General features: G+C 39.6%; 1 protein-coding gene across 2 annotated transcripts in view; it reads right to left on the reverse strand.

Annotated features, from left to right (window-relative positions):
* TMPRSS7 (transmembrane serine protease 7) overlaps positions 1-21,587 on the reverse strand; it is a 41,617-nt gene that overhangs the window by 8,548 nt on the left and 11,482 nt on the right. For both annotated transcript variants that reach the window (XM_003261802.1, XM_012500999.2), the window contains exons 8-11: positions 15,119-15,225; positions 10,343-10,479; positions 8,638-8,745; positions 6,280-6,390 (exon numbers count right to left, since the gene is read on the reverse strand). In XM_003261802.1, coding sequence (XP_003261850.1) covers positions 6,280-6,390; positions 8,638-8,745; positions 10,343-10,479; positions 15,119-15,225 — 463 coding nt within the window. The remainder of the gene's footprint in view (positions 1-6,279; positions 6,391-8,637; positions 8,746-10,342; positions 10,480-15,118; positions 15,226-21,587) is intronic.

Consider the following 21,587-nt stretch of genomic DNA (forward strand, 5'->3'; position numbering starts at 1 on the left):
CAGGTCCCATGTCCACAGAGCCTTGCTCACTGCTAGCGCAGCAGTCTGAGATCCAACTGCCAGGCAGCAGCCTAGCTGGGGGAGGGGCGTCCACCATTGCTGAGGCTTGAGTAGGTAAACAAAGCAGCCAGGAAGCTCAAACTGGGTAGAGCCCACTGCAGCTCAGCAAGGCCTACTGCCCCTATAGACTCCACCTCTGTGGGCAGGGCATAGCTGAACAAAAGGCAGCAGATAACTTCTGAAGACTTAAACGTTCCTCTCTGACAGCTCTAAAGAGAGCAGTGGTTCTCCCGGCATGGCATTTGAGCTCTAAGAACAGACAGACTGCCTCCTCAAGTGGGTCCCTGACCCCTGTGTAGCCTAACTGGGAGACACCTCCCAGTAGGGGCCAACAGATACCTCATATAGGCGGGTGCCCCTCTGGGACGAAGCTTCCAGAAGAAGGATCAGGCAGCAATATTTGCTGCTCTGCAATATTTGCTGTTCTGCAGCCTCCACTGGTGATACCCAGGCAAACAGGGTCTGGAGTAGACCTCTAGCAAACTCCAACAGACCTGCAGCTGAGGGACCTGACTGTTAGAAGCAAAACTAACAAACAGAAAGGAACAGCATCAACATCAACAAAGGGGACATCTACACCAAAACCCCATCTGTAAGTCACCAACATCAAAGACCAAAGATAGATAAAACCACAAAGATGGGGAGAAACCAGGGCAGAAAAGCTGAAAATTCTAAAAACCAGAGCTCCTCTTCTCCTTCAAAGGAATGCAGCTCCTCACCAGCAATGGAACAAAGCTGGAGGAGAACTACTTTGGCAAGTTGACAGAAGTAGGCTTCAGAAGGTCGGTAATAACAAACTTCGCTGAGCTAAAGGAGCATGTTCAAACCCATCACAAGGAAGCTAAAAACCTTGGAAAAAGATTAGACGAATGGCTAACTGGAATAAACAGTGTAGAGAAGACCTTAAATGACCTGATGGAGCTGAAAACTATGGCACGAGAACTACATGACACATGCACAAGCTTCAGTAGCTGATTCGATCAAGTGGAAGAAAGGGTATCAGTGATTGAAGATCGAATTAATGAAATAAAGTGAGAAAAGAAGTTTAGAGAAAAAGGAATAAAAAGAAATGAACAAAGCCTCCAAGAAATATGGGACTATGTGAAAAGACCAAATCTACGTTTGATTGGTGTACCTGAAAGTGATGGGGAGAATGGAACCAAGTTGGAAAACACTCTTCAGGATATTATCCATGAGAACTTCCCTAACCTAGCAAGGCAGGCCAACATTCAAATTCAGGAAATACACAGAACACCACAAAGATACTCCACAAAAAGAGAAACCCCAAGACACATAATTGTCAGATTTGCCAAGGTTGAAATGAAAGAAAAAATGTTAAGGGCAGCCAGAGACAAAGGTCAGGTTACCCACAAAGGGAAGCCTATCAAATTAACAGCAGATCTCTCAGCAGAAACCCTACAAGCCAGAAAAGAGTGGGGGCCAATATTCAACATTCTTAAAGAAAAAAATTTTCAACCCAGAATTTCATATCCAGCCAAACTAAGCTTCATAAGTGAAGGAGAAATAAATTCCTTTACCGACAAGCAAATGCTGAGAGATTTTGTCACCACTAGACCTGCCTTACAAGAGCTCCTGAAGGAAGAACTAAACATGGAAAGGAACAACTGGTACCAGCCACTGCAAAAACATCTCAAATTGTAAAGACCACTGATGCTATGGAGAAATTGCATCAACTAACGGGCAAAATAACCAGCTAACATCATAATGACAGGATCAAATTCACACATAACAATATTAACCTTAAATGTAAATGGGCTAAATGCCCCAATTAAAAGACACAGACTGGCAAATTGGATAAAGAATGACGAGTTAACAGGTGCAGCACACCAACATGGCACATGTATACATATGTAACAAACCTGCACGTTGTGCACATGTACCCTAGAACTTAAAGTATAATAATAATAAAAAAAGAGTCAAGACCCATCAGTGTGCTGTATTCAGGAGACTCATCTCATGTGTAGAGACACACATAGGCTCAAAATAAAGGGTTGGAGGAAGATCTACCAAGCAAATGAAAAGCAAAAAAAAAAACAGAGGTTGCAATCCTAGTCTCTGATAAAACAGACATTAAACCAACAAAGATCAAAAGAGACAAAGAGGGCCATTACATAATGGTAAAGGAATCAATTAAACAAGAAGAGCTAACTATCCTAAATATATATGCACCCAATATAGGAGCACCCAGATTCATAAAGCAAGTCTTTAGAGACCTACAAAGAGACTTAGACTCCCACACAATAATAATGGGAGACTTTAACACCCCACTGTCAATATTAGACAGATCAACAAGACAGAAGGTTAACAAAGATATCCAGGACTTGAACTCAGCTCTGCACCAAGCAGACCTAATAGACATCTACAAAACTCTCCACCCCAAATCAACAGAATATATATTCTTATCAGCACCACATCACACTTATGTAAAATTGACCACATAATTGGAAGGAAAGCACTCCTCAGCAAATGTAAAAGAACAGAAATCACAACAAACTGTCTCTCATAGACCACAGTGCAATCGAATCAAAACTCAGGATTAAAAAACGCATTCAAAACCACACAACTTCATGGAAACTGAATAACCTGCTCCTGAATGACTAATGGGTAAATAACGAAATGAAGGCAGAAATAAAGATGTTCTTTGAAACCAATGAGAACAAAGATGCAATGTACCAGAATCTCTGGGACACATTTAAAGCAATGTGTAGAGGGAAATTTGTTGCACTAAATGCCCACAAGAGAAAGCAGAAAAGATCTAAAATCAACACTGTAACATCACAATTAAAAGAATTAGAGAAGCAAGAGCAAACAAATTCAAAAGCTAGCAGAAGGCAGGAAATAACTAAAATCAGAGCAGAGCTGAAAGAGATAGAGACACAAAAAAACCCTTCAAAAAAATCAATGGGTCTGAGAGCTGGTTTTTTGAAATGATCAACAAAATTGATAGACCACTAGCAAGATTAATAAAGAAGAAAAGAGAGAAGAATCAAATAGACTCAACAAAAAAATGATAAGGGGGATATCACCACCAATCCCACAGAAATACAAACTGCATCAGAGAATACTATAAACACCTCTATGCAAATAAACTAGAAAATCTAGAAGACATGGGTAAATTCCTGGACACATACACCCTCCCAAGACTAAACCAGGAAGAAGTTGAATCTCTTAATAGACCAATAACAGGCTCTGAAACTGAGGCAACACTTAATAGCCTACCAACCAAAAAAATTCCAGGACCAGACGGATTCACAGCTGAATTCTATCAGAGGCACAAAGAGGAGCTGGTACCATTCCTTCTGAAACTATTCCAATCAATAGAAAAAGAGGGAATCCTCCCTAACTTATTTTATGAGGCCAGCATCATCCTGATACCAAAGCCTGTCAGAGACACAACAAAAAAAGAGAATTTTAGACCAATACCCCTGATGAACATTGATGCAAAAATCCTCAATAAAACACACTGGCAAACCAAATCCAGCAGGACATGAAAAAGCTTATCCACCATGATCAATTTGGCTTCATTTTGGGACACAAGGCTGGTTCAACATACACAAATCAATAAACGTAACCCATCACGTAGACAGAACCAATGACAAAAACCGCATGATTATCTCAATATATGCAGAAAAGGACTTTGACAAAATTCAACAGCCCTTCATGCTAAAAACTATCAATGAACTAGGTATTGATGGAATGTATCTCAAACTAATAAGAGCTATTTATGACAAACCGACAGCCAATATCATACTGAATGGGTAAAAATTGGAAGCATTCCCTTTGAAAACCGGCACAAGACAAGGATGTGCTCTCTCACCACTCCTATTCAACATAGTGTTGGAAGTTCTGGCCAGGGCAATCAGGCAGGAGAAAGAAATAAAGGGTATTCAATTAGGAAAAGAGGAAGTCAAATTGTCCCTGTTTGCAGATGACATGATTGTATATTTACAAAACCCCATCGTCTCAGCCCAAAATCTCCTTAAGCTGATAAGCAACTTCAGCAGTCTCAGGATATAAAATCAATGTGCAAAAATCACAAGCATCCTTATACACCAATAACAGACAAACAGAGAGCCAAATCATGGGAGAACTCCCATTCACAATTGCTACAAAGAGAATAAAATACCTAGGAATCCAACTTACAAGGGATGTGAAGGACCTCTTCAAGGAGAACTACAAACCACTGCTCAACGAAGTAAAAGAGGACACAAACAAATGGAAGAACATTCCATGCTCATGGATAGGAAGAATCAATATCGTGAAAATGGCCATACTGCTGAAGGTAATTTATAGATTCAATGCCATCCTCATCAAGCTACCAATGACTTTCTTCACAGAATTGGAAAACACTACTTTAAGTTCATATGGAACCAAAAAAGAGCCCTCATTGCCAAGACAATCCTAAGCCAAAAGAACAAAGCTGGAGGCATCATGCTACCTGATTTCAAATTATACTACAAGGCTACAGTAACCAAAACAGCATGGTGCCAGTACCAAAACAGATATATAGAGCAATGGAACAGAACAGAGACCTCAGAAATAACACCACATGTGTATAACCATCTGATCTTTGGCAAATCTGACAAAAACAAGAAATGGGGAAAGGATTCCCTATTTAATAAATGGTGGTGGAAAAACTGGCTAGCCATATGCAGAAAGCTCAAAGTGGATCCCTTCCTACACCTTATACAAAAATTAATTCCAGATGGATTAAAGACTTAAATGTTAGACCTAAAACCATAAAATCCCTAGAAGAAAACCTAGGCAATACCATTCAGGACATAGGCATGGGCAAGGACTTCATGACTAAAACACCAAAAGCAATGGCAACAAAAGCCAAAATAGACAAATGGGATCCAATTAAACTAAACAGCTTCTGCATGGCAAAAGAAACTACCATCAGAGTGAACAGGCAACCTACAGAATGGGAGAAAATGTTTGCAATCTGCCCATTTCACAAAGGGCTAATATCCAGAATCTACAAAGAACTCAAACAAATTTACAAGAAAAAAACAAGCAACCCCATCAAAAAGTGGGCAAAGGATATGAACAGACCCTTTCAAAAGAAGACATTTATGCAGCCAACAGACACATGAAAAAATGCTCGTCATCACTGGTCATCAGAGAAATGAAAATCAAAACCACAATGAGATACCATCTCACACCAGTCAGAATGGTGATCATTAAAAAGTCAGGAAACAACAGGTGCTGGAGAGAATGTGGAGAAATAGGAATGCTTTTACACTGTTGGTGGGAGTGTAAATTAGTTCAACCATTGTGGAAGACAGTGTGGCAATTCCTCAAGGATCTAGAACTACAAATACCATTTGACCCAGCCATCCCGTTACTGGGTATATACCCAAAGGATTATAAATCATGCCACCATAAAGACACATACACACATATGTTTATTGTGGCACTATTCACAATAGCAAAGACTTGGAACCAACCCAAATATCCATCAATGATGGACTGGATTAAGAAAATGTGGCACATATACACCATAGAATACTATGCAGCCATAAAAAAGGATGAGTTCATGTCCCTTGCAGGGACATGGATGAAGCTGGAAACCATCATTCTCAGCAAACTATCACAAGGAGAGAAAACCAAACACCGCATGTTCTCACTCATAGGTGGGAATTGAACAATGAGAACACATGGACACAAGAAGGGGAACATCACATACCAGGGCCTGTCAGGGGGTGAGGGCCTTGGGGAGGGATAGCATTAGGAGAAATACCTAACGTAAATGACGAGTTGATGGGTACAGCAAACCAACACGGCACAAGTATACCTATGTAACAAACCTGCATGTTGTGCACATGTACCCTAGAATTAAAGTATAATAATTTAAAAAAAAGAAAAAACAGTGTTTTTTACACTAAAATAAAAATTTTTTAAATTGAAAAAAAAAAGAGAATCTGCCAGTATTCACACATGAACACACACACACACACACACACTCACACACATATACACATTCCACCCCATTTAGAGTGACCAACTGTCCCTATTTGTCCCCTTGGGACTAAAGGGGTTCCCAAGACAAGGGGCTTTCAGTGCTAAAACTGGAAAAGTTCCAGAGAAACTGGGACAAGTTGATTGCCCTAACCCCTAACCCATCAGAGGTATTTTTGTCCTGATTTAGAAGAGTTTCATAGGAGGAACAGCAGGGCACAGAGGACTCTCCCTCACTTTGAGTGCAGTTTTGCTCATCCCGGCCATTCTCACAGTCCCTGAAGCCATCACAGATGAGAGGGCCATGCTGCCTGAAGGAGCTGGTATTGCAGGCAGGTTGAGGGCTCACTAGAATAAAAAATAAAAACAGAAAGTTCATGAGCCTGAGATACCAGCTGGGTTGTCTGATGATCAGCAGTGCCAGTCTTAAGGTACAAATCATTAGGATGACCTATAAAACAAAAAGTGTATTTTCCTCAAAACTGACACTTCCATGAGGAAAAGTAGGTGTTTAAACTTTGGTGTAATTTCTAGCACTTGTTTTGTCAGATCTGATTTTTGCTTTTGTATAAACGTGTTAAACTCTGGTGGCTTGTTTATTTAGTTACAATTAAATGCATCATAGTAATTTATTTTAAGGGAGATAAAAATCATAAGCTGTGATCTAAATCAAACTCATCTACCTTCCGAAGCAAAATAGGAGTGTCCTGAGATTGGAGATTTTGTCTTCTTGATCTCCGTACCTCAAGCCCCTGAACAAATAGTGGTTGTTTACTCAAGGTTTGTTGAATGAATTAATGAATGTGAGATCTTAAAGGATAATAGACTTTGGGTTTATGTGGCCCTGTGGTCTCTTTGGAATTATTTTGTCTGATGAGATCAATTTCCGGAATTAGGAAATATTCATGTATATCTATCATGTTTTTCCTCTTTGGAATACTTTCATGAATTGCCTTTAGACCAGCAACAAGTACAAGCAAGCAAATTTAGGAGGTATGATTCCTTAGACATTTCCGGTTTTGTGAATAGTTATCAGTTTTGCTATCTGCACCTGTTTTTTCAGAGCTATCTCTTGTGAGGGCAGGTAGGAGGATATTGCTGCCCTAAAATTGTTCATTAGGTCCCTGAGTATACCTAGTGGACACTTAGAAAATAGCTCCAAAAAATGGCACAATGAGGAATAACGATTACCAAAAAATAGTCCTTATTATAAATTAACAATAATCATTTTTGTTTGGAGAATCAGCACAAAAAATAATAATGTAAAAAAACCTGTCATTATATAATGATCAGTATTTATTTTCTTAAGAAATAGAACACTATAGATTTAAATAATCAATGAACCATAAGCTAAGACAAATTTTGTGTTTTGTTTTGTCAATTAAAAAAATAACGTATAAACTAGGCACGGTGGCTCGTGCCTGTAATCCCAGCACTTTGGGAAGCCAAGGTGGGAGGACTGCTTGAGGTCAGGAGTTTTAGACTGGCTTGGGCAACACAGTGAGACCCCATCTGTATGAAAAGTAAAAAAAAGTTAGTGGCATCGGTGGTGTGCGCCTGTATTCCCAGCTACTCAGGAGGCTGAGTGGGAAGGATCCCTTGAGCCTAGGAGTTCGAGGCTGCAGTGAGCTATGATCACACCACTGCTCTCCAGCCTGGATGGCAGAGCAATACCTTGTCTCTAAAAAAATAAATAAATAAAGTATATAGTCACAGGTTATTTTTCATTAATATAATTTTTCACAGTTAGATACAGCATATTAACTATATTTTTCCAAGAATATAAAAAAGATTAAATAGCATCATCATTGTAACTGGATTTGATTTAAACACTCTGGAACTTCAGGAGAAAATGCTGCCAATGGTGTCACATAGTCCAGTGAATTGTCCTTCCCATATTGCTCCCTGAAACTAGAGATGGATTCAGGAATGAGGTACAAATAGTCATGAAAAATTAAGACAGAGATTCTCCACCCAAAATAAGAATATCCAGTTACCCCACACCTTAGTCATCACCAATGTGATGTCAGTACAAATTGTACAGGTTAGAAAAATAACAACAGAACTTTTTCTTTCATGGGGCTGGCTGCAGTGGCTCATGCCTGTAATCTCAACACTTTGGGAGGCCGAGGAGGTCAGAATGCTTGAGGCCAGGAGTTTGACACCAGCCTGGGCAGCAAAGTGAGACATTGTCTCTAATAAAAATCTTTTAAAAATTAGTGAGACATGGTGGTGCACGCCTGTGTTGCTGCTCTCCCCTCTTTTCCTTTTGCCACTGCCATGACTAGCCCACTGGCTCAATAAGGAGAAGAGCCATAAAAAATCGAGCTGATTCCAATCTTGGAAGAACCAAGCTCAGGAGGACCCAATGCTTGAAGCAGAGCTACCCATATGAGCCCAGCCTAGATTAGTCAGATCCCAGAAAATCCACAGATGAAGAATAAATGATTGTTTAAGCCACTGGGTTTTGGGGTAGTTGATTATGCAGTAATAGATAATAACTACAAAGACTAACGATATATACCAGCAGCAATCATGGTCCTGAGAAGTTACTTATTCCATAAGAAAGTCATATTAAAAAGTTTGAATACCCACCACAAAACAGTTCATCACTTTCATCAAAGCAGTCATTTACTCCATCACAACGCTGGGCCTGAGGGACACATAAACCGGAGGAGCATCTAAAAGATCCAACAGGGCAGGCTACGGACAACAAAAAATAGAAAATCTTGGATAAATCCCTGAAATCACTAGACCACATTAGCAAAGAAATTTAAAGTGTGAAGTGGTCAGGGAGTTGGCAGGGTAGCAGTAATAATTATATAGTGTCTCCATCAAATGAAGGCTGCCAGTCATTGAAAGACAAAAAAGCAGAACATAGAAGAGCAAAGAAGAAAGCAGTGTCCACTTGGAGCTCTCGGTGAGTACTGCATTCAGGTCATATGCACAAGCGAATTTCTACTATCTCCATAGTCTAGTCTCAGCTGGATGACTTTGTCATATACCTGAAGAGTGTGACAGTTGGAACATACCTAAGGGAGCCTATCATTCCTAATGTGGAGTCTTTAGAGAGCCCTAGAGAATCTTAAATTGACTTCTGGTGTCCCTGAATCTTCTGTGATCAGATGAGTTATTCTGTATGTCTTAAATTACATTTTCAAGTGAGCTGTGCTCCAAAACATATTAGTAACCACTGCTCTTATCACGTTGGACCTAGAGAGATTACTTACTGGCCTCGAATCCAGACTCCTGCCCCCTACCTCCCTGTCCATTTGTCTTTCCTCTTCAACCAGGCTTCTGATTAATGGTCCATTCCCTGATTCAAGATTCATTCCTGATCTTGAATCATTCATCCAGAGTTCATAGGTAAACATTAGAGAAATAATGAATCCTTCTTCCCCTTGTGCAAAAGAATGGGGGAAAGTGTATGGTCAAGTCAAACACTATTTCAATGGCACATGATGGAATGGATGAGATGCTGGAAAATAGTTATGGTTTGAAGAAACAATTAAAAATAAGACAGCTTGCTTTATCTACCTGTGACTCTGCTGGAAACTGTAATACTCTGATATTCAGGATGTAATATTCTGAATCTAGAAGAAGGTCTATTAGAGATTGGCAAAGAAGGACATGGTCTAAAGAAATGTTCTCTCAAGTCATATCCCTGTGGACTCCTCAGTGGGCAATCTTTACTTTTTCCCTCTTAAGATGGGTCAAAGATTTCCTGAGCATGTCATTACCCACTCTCTGTAGTTCTAATGACTTCCCTCACACATTGCCTTCTCTGATGAGCACTTCCTGGCCACTCTTCCAGTAGTTTTCAGTATGAATTTCAAACTCAACATTCTGAGGGCTGATATTTGAACTCCCTCCACCAAACAGCTCTTCCTGTGCAAACACAGGCCAAAGTGAGTGACAAGTGTTGGCTTTGGATCCACTACATGTTGGTGTAAATATCATATTTACAGAGAATGATGGCTAGCAAGAACTACAAACCAATACATGTCTTGTCTTTAAGGAATAATGTGAGAAATTATTTTTCAACTATAAATCAGTAATATTAAAAAGTTATATTATTTCTTTAATAATTCAAAGTATAGTAGTAATAAATATGTAATCTTATATATTTGTTATATTTATTTGTATTTTATATTTATTATTTATTATAAAAATAAGTATGTAAAAGGAAATAGCAGAAATAAAGCAGTATTCGTTTCTTAAATTCTCATGGTTTAGAATTATAAAATGTTATCTTCTATGTAAGTATTAAGTTTTCCTAAGGAGGTGATCTCAGGCTTACGTTGACTGATGTTGTAACTGCCATATTCTACCAAAAGTGGCTTGTCTGAAAGCCTTGAACTGCACTGGAGCTGAATGTGAACCAGAGGGCTGGGCACTCGAAAAATTGTCTGATGATCCATGTAGGAGCCACAGTACCTGAGGAGACAAGAGTCGGGGAGAACACACAGTTTGAGGTTCTGTCGACTGAATTCCTATTCATGGTGAATTCTCTAATACTTTGGTCATTTGGTTTTCACAAACAGAGATGGGTATGGCAGAGCCAATGGTAGTTATTCATTCTAGGCCATGTGACTGTGATCAAGTAACTTCTGCCCTCTTTATTTTCTCCTCTGCTTAATGGAACAATAATAGTACCATTGACCTGTTGCTTTCCCCACCATCACTTATGATCCAAAGAAATATGGATTTAGTTCTCCCAGTTTTCTCTCCTTTTACAATGTGAAAACCTGTGTAACATAAGAATTGCCCGCTTTTGTCAACAAGCCTCTCTGCCAAGCAAAGTGGAGTTCATTCATTCAGGTTGAAAATATGCAAAGAATTCCAGCAAGACTAAAAGCAAAAGACAACATTATTTCAATCTAAATTGAAATCTGACATGCACATAAGGGCTTGTCCTTGGCAAAATTTCAAAGAATTAATGTCTGTCTCCAATATTTCCCTACCTTGATTTTTTTTTTTTTTTTTTTACCTCTCATCACCTAATGCCCCCCAGTATCCTTTTGAGAAAATATCCCTCCTGTTAATAATTCTCACTACATTAGCACTGTGGTTAGTGGAGCATACAGTATTATTATATTGCAGGCCCATAAGTTAGTCCACCACCCTGCGTAGATGAGGCTCTTCCCACAGAGAAACCTGCAAGATCTTGATGGGAGACAGCAGACACAAGGCTTGGGGGTAATTGTTGTGGGAAGTCAGGGACCCCAAACGGAGGGACCGGCTGAAGCCATGGCAGAAGAATGTGGATTGTGAAGGTTTCATGGACATTTATTAGTTCCCCAGATTAATACTTTTATAATTTCTTATGCCTGTCTTTACTGCAATCTCTAAACATAAATTGTGAAGATTTCATGGACACTTATCACTTCCCCAATCAATACCCTTGTGATTTCCTATGCCTGTCTTTACTTTAATCTCTTAATCCCATCATTTTCGTAAGCTGAGGAGGATGTGTGTCACCTCAGGACCCTGTGATGATTGCGTTAACTGCACAAATTGTTTGTAGAGCACGTATGTTTGAACAATATGAAATCTGGGCACCTTGGAAAAAGAACAGGATAACAGCAATGTTCAGGGAACAAGAGAGATAACCTTAAACTCTGACCGCTGGTGAGCCGGGTGGAACAGAGCCATATTTCTCTTCTTTCAAAAGCAAATGGGAGAAATATTGCTGAATTCTTTTTCTCAGCAAGGAACATCCCTGAGAAAGAGAATGTGCCCCTAAGGGTGGGCCTCTAAAATGGCCCCCTTGGGTGTGGCCATCTTCTATGGTTGAGACTGTAGGGATGAAATAAGCCCCAGTCTCCCATAGCGCTCCCAGGCTTATTAGGATGAGGAAATTCCTGCCTAATAAATTTTTGGTCAGACTGGTTGTCTGCTCTCAAATCCTGTCTCCCGATAAGATGTTATCAATGACAATGCGTGCTAACTTCATTAGCAATTTTAATTTTGCCCTTGTCCTGTGGTCTTGTGATCTCGCCCTGCCTCCATTTGCCTTGTGATATTCTATTACCTTGTGAAGCATGTGATCTCTGTGACCCACACCCTATTCGTACACTCCCTCCCCTTTTGAAAATCACTAATAAAAACTTGTTGGTTTTGCGGCTTGTGGGGCATCACAGAATCTACTGACACGTGATGTCTCCCCCAGACGCCCAGCTTTAAAATTTCTCTCTTTTGTACTCTGTCCCTTTATTTCTCAACCCAGCCAATGCTTAGAGAAAATAGAAAAGAACAGACGTGACTATTGGGGGCAGGTTCCCCGATAGGTAATGACCTCCACTGGAACCTGTGATGCCAATTACTCTAGGCCCCTAAAGCACTTGGGAAACAGGCATCTTCCATGGATCAGACACTGGCATTCAGGAGCACAGATAACCTATGATTTTAAGGATTAAAGGAGGAAAGCATTCACGTGTTTTTCAGGAAGAGTCTTTCGAAGTTGGCTGAAGTACAGGAACTGATAACCTATTGGACCAACTCCTGAGGTATGAGGAAGAGATGGCAAGTGCAGATGTCCTTCTGGCTAACTGGGAGCCAGGGTCTGAGAGGCACCTGAAAGCCAAGCCATGCCAAACTTTTGGAGTCAGAGTTGGCCATCTTGAGATCAGAATCCTGTGCTCTTAAAAACATGCTGATTATGTTATCTGAATCTCATAGTGATTTTCTTTGTGCTCACCATTAACATTTAGTAGAGTTTCCTTGCAAAGATGAGCCTTGCTAGGCATGTTAAGGGGAATCAAGAGGAAAGAGATCATACGCTTGGGCTGGAGTTTAAAGGGGGAGAGTATGAGATGGGGAATAATGGTGGCTTATGAAATGAAAGTTTTAAAACTGAGAAACAGGAGAAAGCCAGCAAGAGTCAGTTCATATAGACAGACACGTGACAAGTGAGGAAACTAAGACATAAAGACGTGAAATAACTTGCTAAAGTTCAAATAGCAAGTAAGTAAAACCAAGATTTGGATGCCAATTGGCCTGATGCTAAACTCTAGCACACCAAAGCAGTTCTGTCCTGCTAAATCTTTGTAAAAAGGCTATCCATTTCTTAGGGGTTCATATACCGCAGTCCAGCTGCCCTGAGCATTCACACCTCACCCCCAGGCTGTCTAGAGGAGATCATTAGGCTTCTTCCAGTCAGGATTACTTTTTCCTCCTTCCCCATTATAGCCTCAATTTCCTTAGGCTAACTGCTCAGCAAGGTATCTAGTTAGCACAATTAGAGCTTTTCCTTTTTAGAGGAAAAGTACTTGATAATGTGAAGGGCTGGCATTTTAAATCCTGAAGGTAAGGAAGCATCAAATGAATCTGATAGGATTTCAGCCAGCCCACAAGCCTAGTGAAGAACTAGCCCTTTAGGAAAGGATGGGGCTGAGAGAGCTTTCCTGGTATTGCTTGGGAGCAGATCCTGCTCCTACTTAGGCAGCAGTAAACACATCCCCGGTCATTGTTGTGATTTAGGGATAAAATAGCCCCTCATTTTCAAAGTGCAGCTCTGTCATAGGCTTACACCTTCACAAAAGATTTGTAAAGATTTGTTTTCTGGATCTCTATTTTAATTAAATACCAAAATGCAGTATCTTTAAAGCCTTGGGGGCACGTTCTATAGTATTTATCCAACAAGTGTCATTTCAAAAACAATCTTATTATTCATATTAATAATAGCTAGTATTTTTTGCTTTGTGGTATACATGATTTCGTAAATGCAAACCAAAAAACAAACAAGAAAAACTTATTAAGAATCATTACCTCATTTCACCAACCAAAACTCAAAGAAGTTAAATAATTTGCCCTAGTTAATGTAGCTACTAAATGATAGAGCTGGAACTTGAACCCAGGTCTTCTGACTCCCACAAAATAAAGCCTCGATTCAATTCCACTCCCCAAAACAATACAGTCTGCATTTTAATAATGAATCCAAGAATGTCCTTAAATTTGATAAAGCCTATTCCAATGAAGACAGGACCAGTTATTTTGCAAGTAGTCTGTCTAAAGGAATTGAAAGAAGTTTGTTCTGAAAAAGCACTTAGAAAGGAAAGGTTTCACTCATAGAATAACAATGAGCAAAGAAGTAGCAGGCAAATCCTTTAACTTAACAGAATTCTCTGAAAGTGAACTAAGAAGCTATTCTGTGGTCAAGACAGGGCATCCTGTATTTTTGAAAACCTATTGAGGGGCTGGGTGTGGTGGCTCATGCCTGTAACCCTGGAACTTTGGGAGGCTGAAGAAGGTGGATCACTTGAGGTCAGGAGTTTGACACCAGCCTGGCCAACATGGCAAAACCCCATCTCTACTAAAATGACAAAAATTAGCCAGGTATGGTGGTGTGTGCCTGTAGTCCCAGCTACTTGGGAGGCTGAGGCAGGAGAATCGCTTGAACCCAGGAGGCAGAGGTTGCAGTGAGCCAAGATTGCACAACAGCACTCCAGCCTGGGTGACAGAGCAAAACTCTGTCTCAAAAAAATAAAGATAAAAAAAAATTTTTTTTTAAGTATTTAATTCAGTGCCTATTTAATCTGTTACAGATTTAGAAGTAAATCAACAACAACAATTAAGGGACAAATTAAGAGTGAGAGTGAGCACCTAGTACATTGGTTCTAGAGCCAAGTAGATTGGTTCTACCCCTAAGCCCCTAGATTTCTGATTAGCTTCAACCCATTTCCCAGTCTCAGGATCCAGCCATGCCAACTGGGACTTTCCAACCACACAGAATTGGTCAATGGTCTCTAACATTTTTTTCCAGCAGAATCCCAATTTATTATTTTCCCCCATGGATCCAGGATTTGAAAAACTCATCTACCAAATACTCCTGTGAAGTGTGGAGTATACATTTCTATAGCCCAGCAGCAGGGAGCAGTGGTGGGGCAGGAGCCCTAAGACATGGGTTTGAATCCTGCCTCCATCACTCATGAGCTGCATGGCCTTGAGCAAGTTACGTAACTCCTATATCCCTCAGTTTCCCTAACTGTAAATGGTAAAGCGCAAACTCTTTGAGGACAAGGAACACACAGCTATGAACTTTTCATCAGATGCCTCACATATGAAAATCACTTACATGTGCTCATTAATTTCCCACCATCCATGCTCACAGCCTTTCATACTCTTCTTGGTTATTGAATAGTTATAGAATTTCAGTGCTATGCCAAGAGTTGATAGAGAAGTCTGTGAAAATAAACATTAAGTCAGAAAAAAATGCTTCAATCGAAGGATATATTTACTTATTCCCTTGGTTTGTTGTTTTAAGGCCATTCTACTCCTTGTGCCCTGTGGCCCTTAGTGGGGTAAACCAGTTCTCCTGAACAAAGCGGGATAAGGAGGAGAGCGTTCTGAAGAAGGAAGCAGGCAGCCATGTATTCAGGGAGCAGCTGCTGGGTCCCAAGTGGAGCAGGGTGACTTGAGACTTATCAGCATCTCTGGGTTTCAGTTTCTCCCTGTTAGTGTGAACTTAACTTTAATAACACCCACTTGTTAATGAGTGTAAACACCTTCCTCTTTTGATGTACATATGACACAGCTGATTTAAAGCATCATTCAGATTCTTTAGAGAAAGGAGAAATGAATCAGCCTCCTCTTCATATTAAATTCAGTATTTCCGAAGGCTGTTAGTGAGTCACCCCTAGATCTTCTCAGAAGACGTCAAAAGAGAAAGCTGCCTACGTGTATGAGCAAACACGTGTGTGTGTGTGTGTACATGCACCACACCACTCCATACACACACACACACACACTATGCAACTGACTTTTTTGTTGCATTTTGTGGTATACATCTGTATTATGTCTGATATGACAAAGTTTTCGTTTTGATTTTCACTTTGACCCAGGAATTATTTAAGGAATTTTTACATGTAAGAGAGTCAAATTTGGGTTCATCCATTTTTAAGCTTTCTAATTCTTAGTTGAATAAGAGTATCATTTCACCGGGCGCGGTGGCTCACGCCTGTGATCCCAGCACTTTGGGAGGCCGAGGCGGGCAGATCACGAGGTCAGGAGATCGAGACCATCCTGGTTAACACGGTGAAACTCCGTCTCTACTAAAAATACAAAAAATTAGCCAGGCGTGGTGGTGGGCGCCCATAGTCCCAGCTACTCGGGAGGCTGAGACAGGAGAATGGCGTGAACCCGGGAGGCAGAGCTTGCAGTGAGCTGAGATCACACCACTACACTCCAGCCTGGGTGACAGAGTGAGACTCCGTCTCCAAAAAAAAAAAAAAAAAAAAAGAGTATCATTTATAGTGCCTTAAATTTTTTAAATTTTGTGGTCAAATTTATGAATGCTTCCTGGTCACTTTAAAACAGGAGTAGTCTGCATATATATGATATGAAACTCATCTGTATGATATTCAATATTTAATATCCTGCTTTGCCTTATTTATTGTCTTCCACTATCTCTGTCATGAATGAAGAGACTTAAAATTCCTAATTTAAGCATTGCCCACTTCTTTGCTTATGTTTTTTTACTTTTTTTATAAAATAATTTTTATAGAGACAGAGTTTCACCACATTGCCCAGGCTGGTCTCGAACTCCTGGGCTCAAGTGATCCACCCGCCTCAGCCTCCAAAACTGTTGGGATTATAGGCATGAGCACTGTGCCTAGCTGGCATTGCCCACTTCTCTCTTTGTATTTCCACTTGTTTTTGATTTATGAGTATTACTGCTGTTTTGTTTGCTGCATAAACAATTGACGTAATCAGATCTTGTGGATCATCGTCTTCATCATTATAGATTGCTTTTTGTCTCATACTTGCAAATCAGGGATATCGTTGCCCTGATTTCAGTGTTGCCTGGTACTAAGATTGTGAACTCTGCTTTTTGTTGTTTATACTTGCCTGATACATTGTCCATCCTTTTTGTTCAGCCTTATTGAGTTGCTTTTTAGTTCATTTTGTCTTTTGAAAATAACATAAAGTTCAGTTTTAGGTAATACTTTGTAATTCAATTTTATTGTCTTTTTCTTTAGATGAATTTTACCCATTACTTGTATTGCTCTGAAAGACGTTTGGTTTTAGTTATGTCATCGCATTATATGTTATGCTGTGTGTGTGTGTGTGTGTGTGTGTGTCTGTGTGTGTGTGTCTGCGCAAGTGTTTGCTTGTTTCCAATGTGCGTTTGAATAGAGTAAACCGCCACCCCTCACCACCTACCTTTGAGGGAGAATGAATCAGGCACTTTATGTTTCTCACTTAAACATCACAACAACCCTGTTGTGCAGGTAGTGTGAGTCCCATTGCACAGAAGTAAAAACCAAGACTAACCAAGAAAAGTAACTTTTCCAAGGTTAAAAAATGCAGACTACAGATTCAGAAGCAGCCCTGCATGTCTCTGAAGGTCACCCTTTTCCCCGTGTATCAGGCTGCTTGGATACCAACATGGGGTGCTCAATCGGAAAAGGATTGTCTTATGTTTACCGAAAACCAGGGCTCATGAGAACACATATCAGCTTTTTTTAAGTCTTCTCATTTGGTTATTTCTTCACATAAAAAATATGCAAACTGGCCGGGTGCAGTGGCTCACTCCTGTAATCCCAGCACTTTGGGAGGCCGAGGTGGGTGGACCACGAGGTCAGGAGACCCAGACCATCCTGGCTAACACGGTGAAACCCCGTCTCTACTAAAAAATACAAAAAAATTAGCTGGGCTTGGTGGCGGGCACCTGTAGTCCCAGCTACTCGGGAGGCTGAGGCAGGAGAATGGCGTGAACCTGGGAGGCGGAGCTTGCAGTGAGCCGAGATTGTGCCACTGCACTCCAGCCTGGGCGACAGAGCGAGACTATGTCTAAAAAAAAAAAAAAAAAATGCAAACGGAGAGATAGTAAATATGTTAAGTAACTAATGTAAATCTTATAATGTAAGAACATCTTGCAGTGCAATCTTCTACAAGAAGCTCAGTTAGGCATTTTCACTATATTCCACAGCTTCAAAATAAAAATGGATTCATATGCAACACTACCTTCCAATCCGCAGAGTTCCTCCATAGTGAAAAGAAATGAGTCCCCTTGCACACTGATTCCACTAACACAGAATTGCACACAATTCTACATTTGTATACAGATTGGCCAAGAGGCATTACTTATATTAACCTGCTTGACAAACAGAGGGATGACATTTAGTTTCACAGTGCATTGCTATTTCAACAAACGAACAAAAAAATAAGCCCACTATTATATGCTCTGTGTTCTCTGTTTCTGTTCCCTATCCTCTGCCTTCGCGTTGGGAACTTTAACCAAGTAAAGGGAGGAATCTTCCTGATCTGGACCTGTAATATGTAAATATTTCTCTAGTCAGCGATGGTGATAGGATGCAAGAGGACTTATCTTTCAGCCTACCCCTAATTTGCCAGTGGTCGTGTGTACACAACCCAAGAACCCACCTCAGATGAGCAGTGAAAGTTTCTGTGGTAAAACTGCTTGCATATTTCCTTCACAGAAGCAGGGAACGGGGCTCCCTTCTGGGTAATCTTGTGCATTTCCTAAGTGATATAAGGAGGTGACTTACATGGCCCGTAAAAATCCGTGCTTATGCCTGGCGGACCTAAATTGGATGGTGCTATGCTGAATGACTTTTGTGATAAAACAATTCAAAGCACTGCTCCATTTTCCTTTTCTAAGATTCTATAACAAAATGTATTGGAATACAAAAAAAGAAGGGAGGAGGTAAATCTTCAGCTAAGTGATTGTTAAGAAACATAGGGAAGCAGAACATCTTTAGAAACCCAGAAAAGGAGAAGGGGCTGAATTTATTTATGATTCCTTCTAGTCCTACCTGGGTCACTTTCTGTTTGAGTGATCCCTAGTAAATGATTCAACCCATCTCTTTTTCCGTACCTGTAAAATGTGCTAAGAATATGTCTTCTATATTAGAGGTGTGTTTTGAAGGGCAAATAAAAATATGTTGCCAAAAATACTGAAGTGCTAAACAAATATAGACAACATAATAAAAACTCAACACCCTTTTTTGGTTGTACTTATTTGTTCCTTCTTCCCCTGTAGTCTGTAAGCTCCACGAGAACAAGAACTTTATCTTGATACTAGGCATCCCCATATAGGGCCTGACACATGGCAGACATTTAATAAGCATTGTTGAGTAGACAAGAGAGCTTGAGAGAAGAATCTTTAAGCTGTAGCAGAAGTTAATCCTTCTCAGATAAATAAGACCTTAAAGCTCAGCTGAAAGTGAGTTTGCAAAGGGGGTTGATTGCTCTTCAGTGAATTTCAAAATGGGACCAGACACTAAGATGGATTGAGGAGAATATAAACTAACTTTTGTGTAAAAAACTTTTATTATGATTAGTCAATATTTTTGTTACTTAAGTCATCTAGTTCTTATTTTTAAAATAAATTCAAAGCTATTTTACAGGTGAAAAAAGTCAATTTTACACTGATCTCCATTCACAGTAACATGCCCTCATGTTTTCAAAGCTTTCTGAAAAGGAACAGCTTTATTTAACCTCTACACTAAGGAGGACAAACTTGCTCTCTGAAAGATGACAACAGCTAACACGTTTGTCCTGGTGTTTCCTGCCTCCTTTCTCCCACTCCTCACTTGCCCACTGGGATGCCCTTTTCCTTATAAAGACTTTTTTCTTTTTCTTCAGCATTTCTCACCTCCAACCCCTAGCAAAACAGTAAATGATCCAATATTCTTATTCACACCCTGACTAAAAGTCCCAACAAAGTTTTAAAATGTTCATTTTAAGGCTATGGATTATTAAGAAGTCAACCTTTATTTTATCTCAAAGGAATTTCAAATATTTGACAGAGCTTTTGAGAATGGCACTTTTTCTGCTATCACACAAGCTCAAGAAGGTAAATCTGCTTTGTGGAGAGACTGAAGAAATGGAGATTTGTTTCCTTTCCCTCTTCCTTCCCTAACCCTTTCCTTCATCTCCTCTTTTCCTCTCCTCCTCAGACTCGCTGCCTATCTGAGGCCCTGCATTTCTGCTGCCCTGAAGCCTTGAGAATGTGGCAGTGAGCAAGGGTCCAGCACCTTTATCTCTTAATTACTTTGGAAATAATTGTAATAATGATTTTTTTTTAAATTTAAGGATACATGCCATCAGGGTATTGACACCAACTTACAGGTTTGGGTAATGAAATTATTTTAACTATTTAACTATTATGACTATGCACAAAAAAACATATATGCATCAAGCACCCTCCTGCCTCAGAGTCCCTGGCTCAGCTGTTCTCTTTGCCTGCAACATTCTTATCCTGGTATTCACAAAGTTAGTTCCATCATCTTTCAGGTTTATCTGCAAATGTCCCCTTGTCAGCAAGACTTTCCCTGACCATCCTATTTAAGATAACAAACACCTAACTTGTTATGCTTCACACCTCCCACCCCCAACTCAAGCTATAGAGCCCCCTTCCCTGCTTTATTTTTCTCCATAGCATTTTATCATTACGAGACATATTACGCGTATTTAACTTGTTTGTTTATTACTTGCCTTCCCCTACTGGAAGGTAAGCTCCATGAGAGCAGGGCTGCTGCTCTGTGTGTGTGTCTGATTTCATGGATCCCCCAGTGTCTGGAATCGTGCCTGAGTGCCTGGCCCATAGTAGTCATTCAATAATATGTTGAATAAACACAAACAACATACTGCTTGCCACTTACATCTAATTCATCTAATTGCTATGCCACACAATAATGAGTCTAGATGTATATCCTGAATGAACAAAGGTGACACTGTGCCCTGTCTCCATGTGATATTATAGGTGGAGAAAGAAAAAACAGTTTACTAAGTTTTTTTTAAAAAAGCATAAATGCCCTATCTAGCAACAGAGGGAGAGATAGATAGATAGATAATAGAGATAGATAGATAGATAGATAGATAGATAGATAGATAGATAGATGATAGATAAATAGATATTTCATATACATTTGTACTCTGGTTTGCTTATACAGCTGAAATATAATAGAGTTGTCCCTTAGTATCTGTGGAGGATTGGTTCCAGGAGCCCTACAGATACCAAAATTCTCAGATACTGAAGTATCTTATATAAAATTGTGTAGTATTTGCGTGTAATCTATACACATCCTCTCCTATACTTTAAATCATCTCTAGATTACTTATAATACCTAATACAATTATATTCTATATAAATAGTTGTTATATTGTATTTTTATTTGTATTATTGTTTATTGTTGTATTTTACTGTGTTTGTAAAATTTTTTGATCTGTGATTGGTTTAATCCATGAATGTCAAACCTGCAGATACAGAGGGCTGACTGTATTGCCTAATCCAATTTATTATTTTATTATTATTCCTATTATAATGCTGGTGATTAAGTAATTAAAAATTGATAAATGTGCTCTATCATAATACAATAATTGTTTGAACCTTTAACAATGCCTTTGCATTTTCAATACCAACAAAATAAATTTGAGAAAAAAGCCCCAGTCTGCTAAGAGTAGTTCATTTGTGGGCAGAGGGTTGAAATTACAGAAAAGTGTTGCATTCTAAATAATATATTTCAATAATACTGAAATTTTATAAAATTAAGCAATATTCTTTTGTAATTAAAAAA

Source organism: Nomascus leucogenys, chromosome 21, assembly GCF_006542625.1.
Source record: "Nomascus leucogenys isolate Asia chromosome 21, Asia_NLE_v1, whole genome shotgun sequence".
Lineage (NCBI taxonomy): Eukaryota > Metazoa > Chordata > Mammalia > Primates > Hylobatidae > Nomascus > Nomascus leucogenys.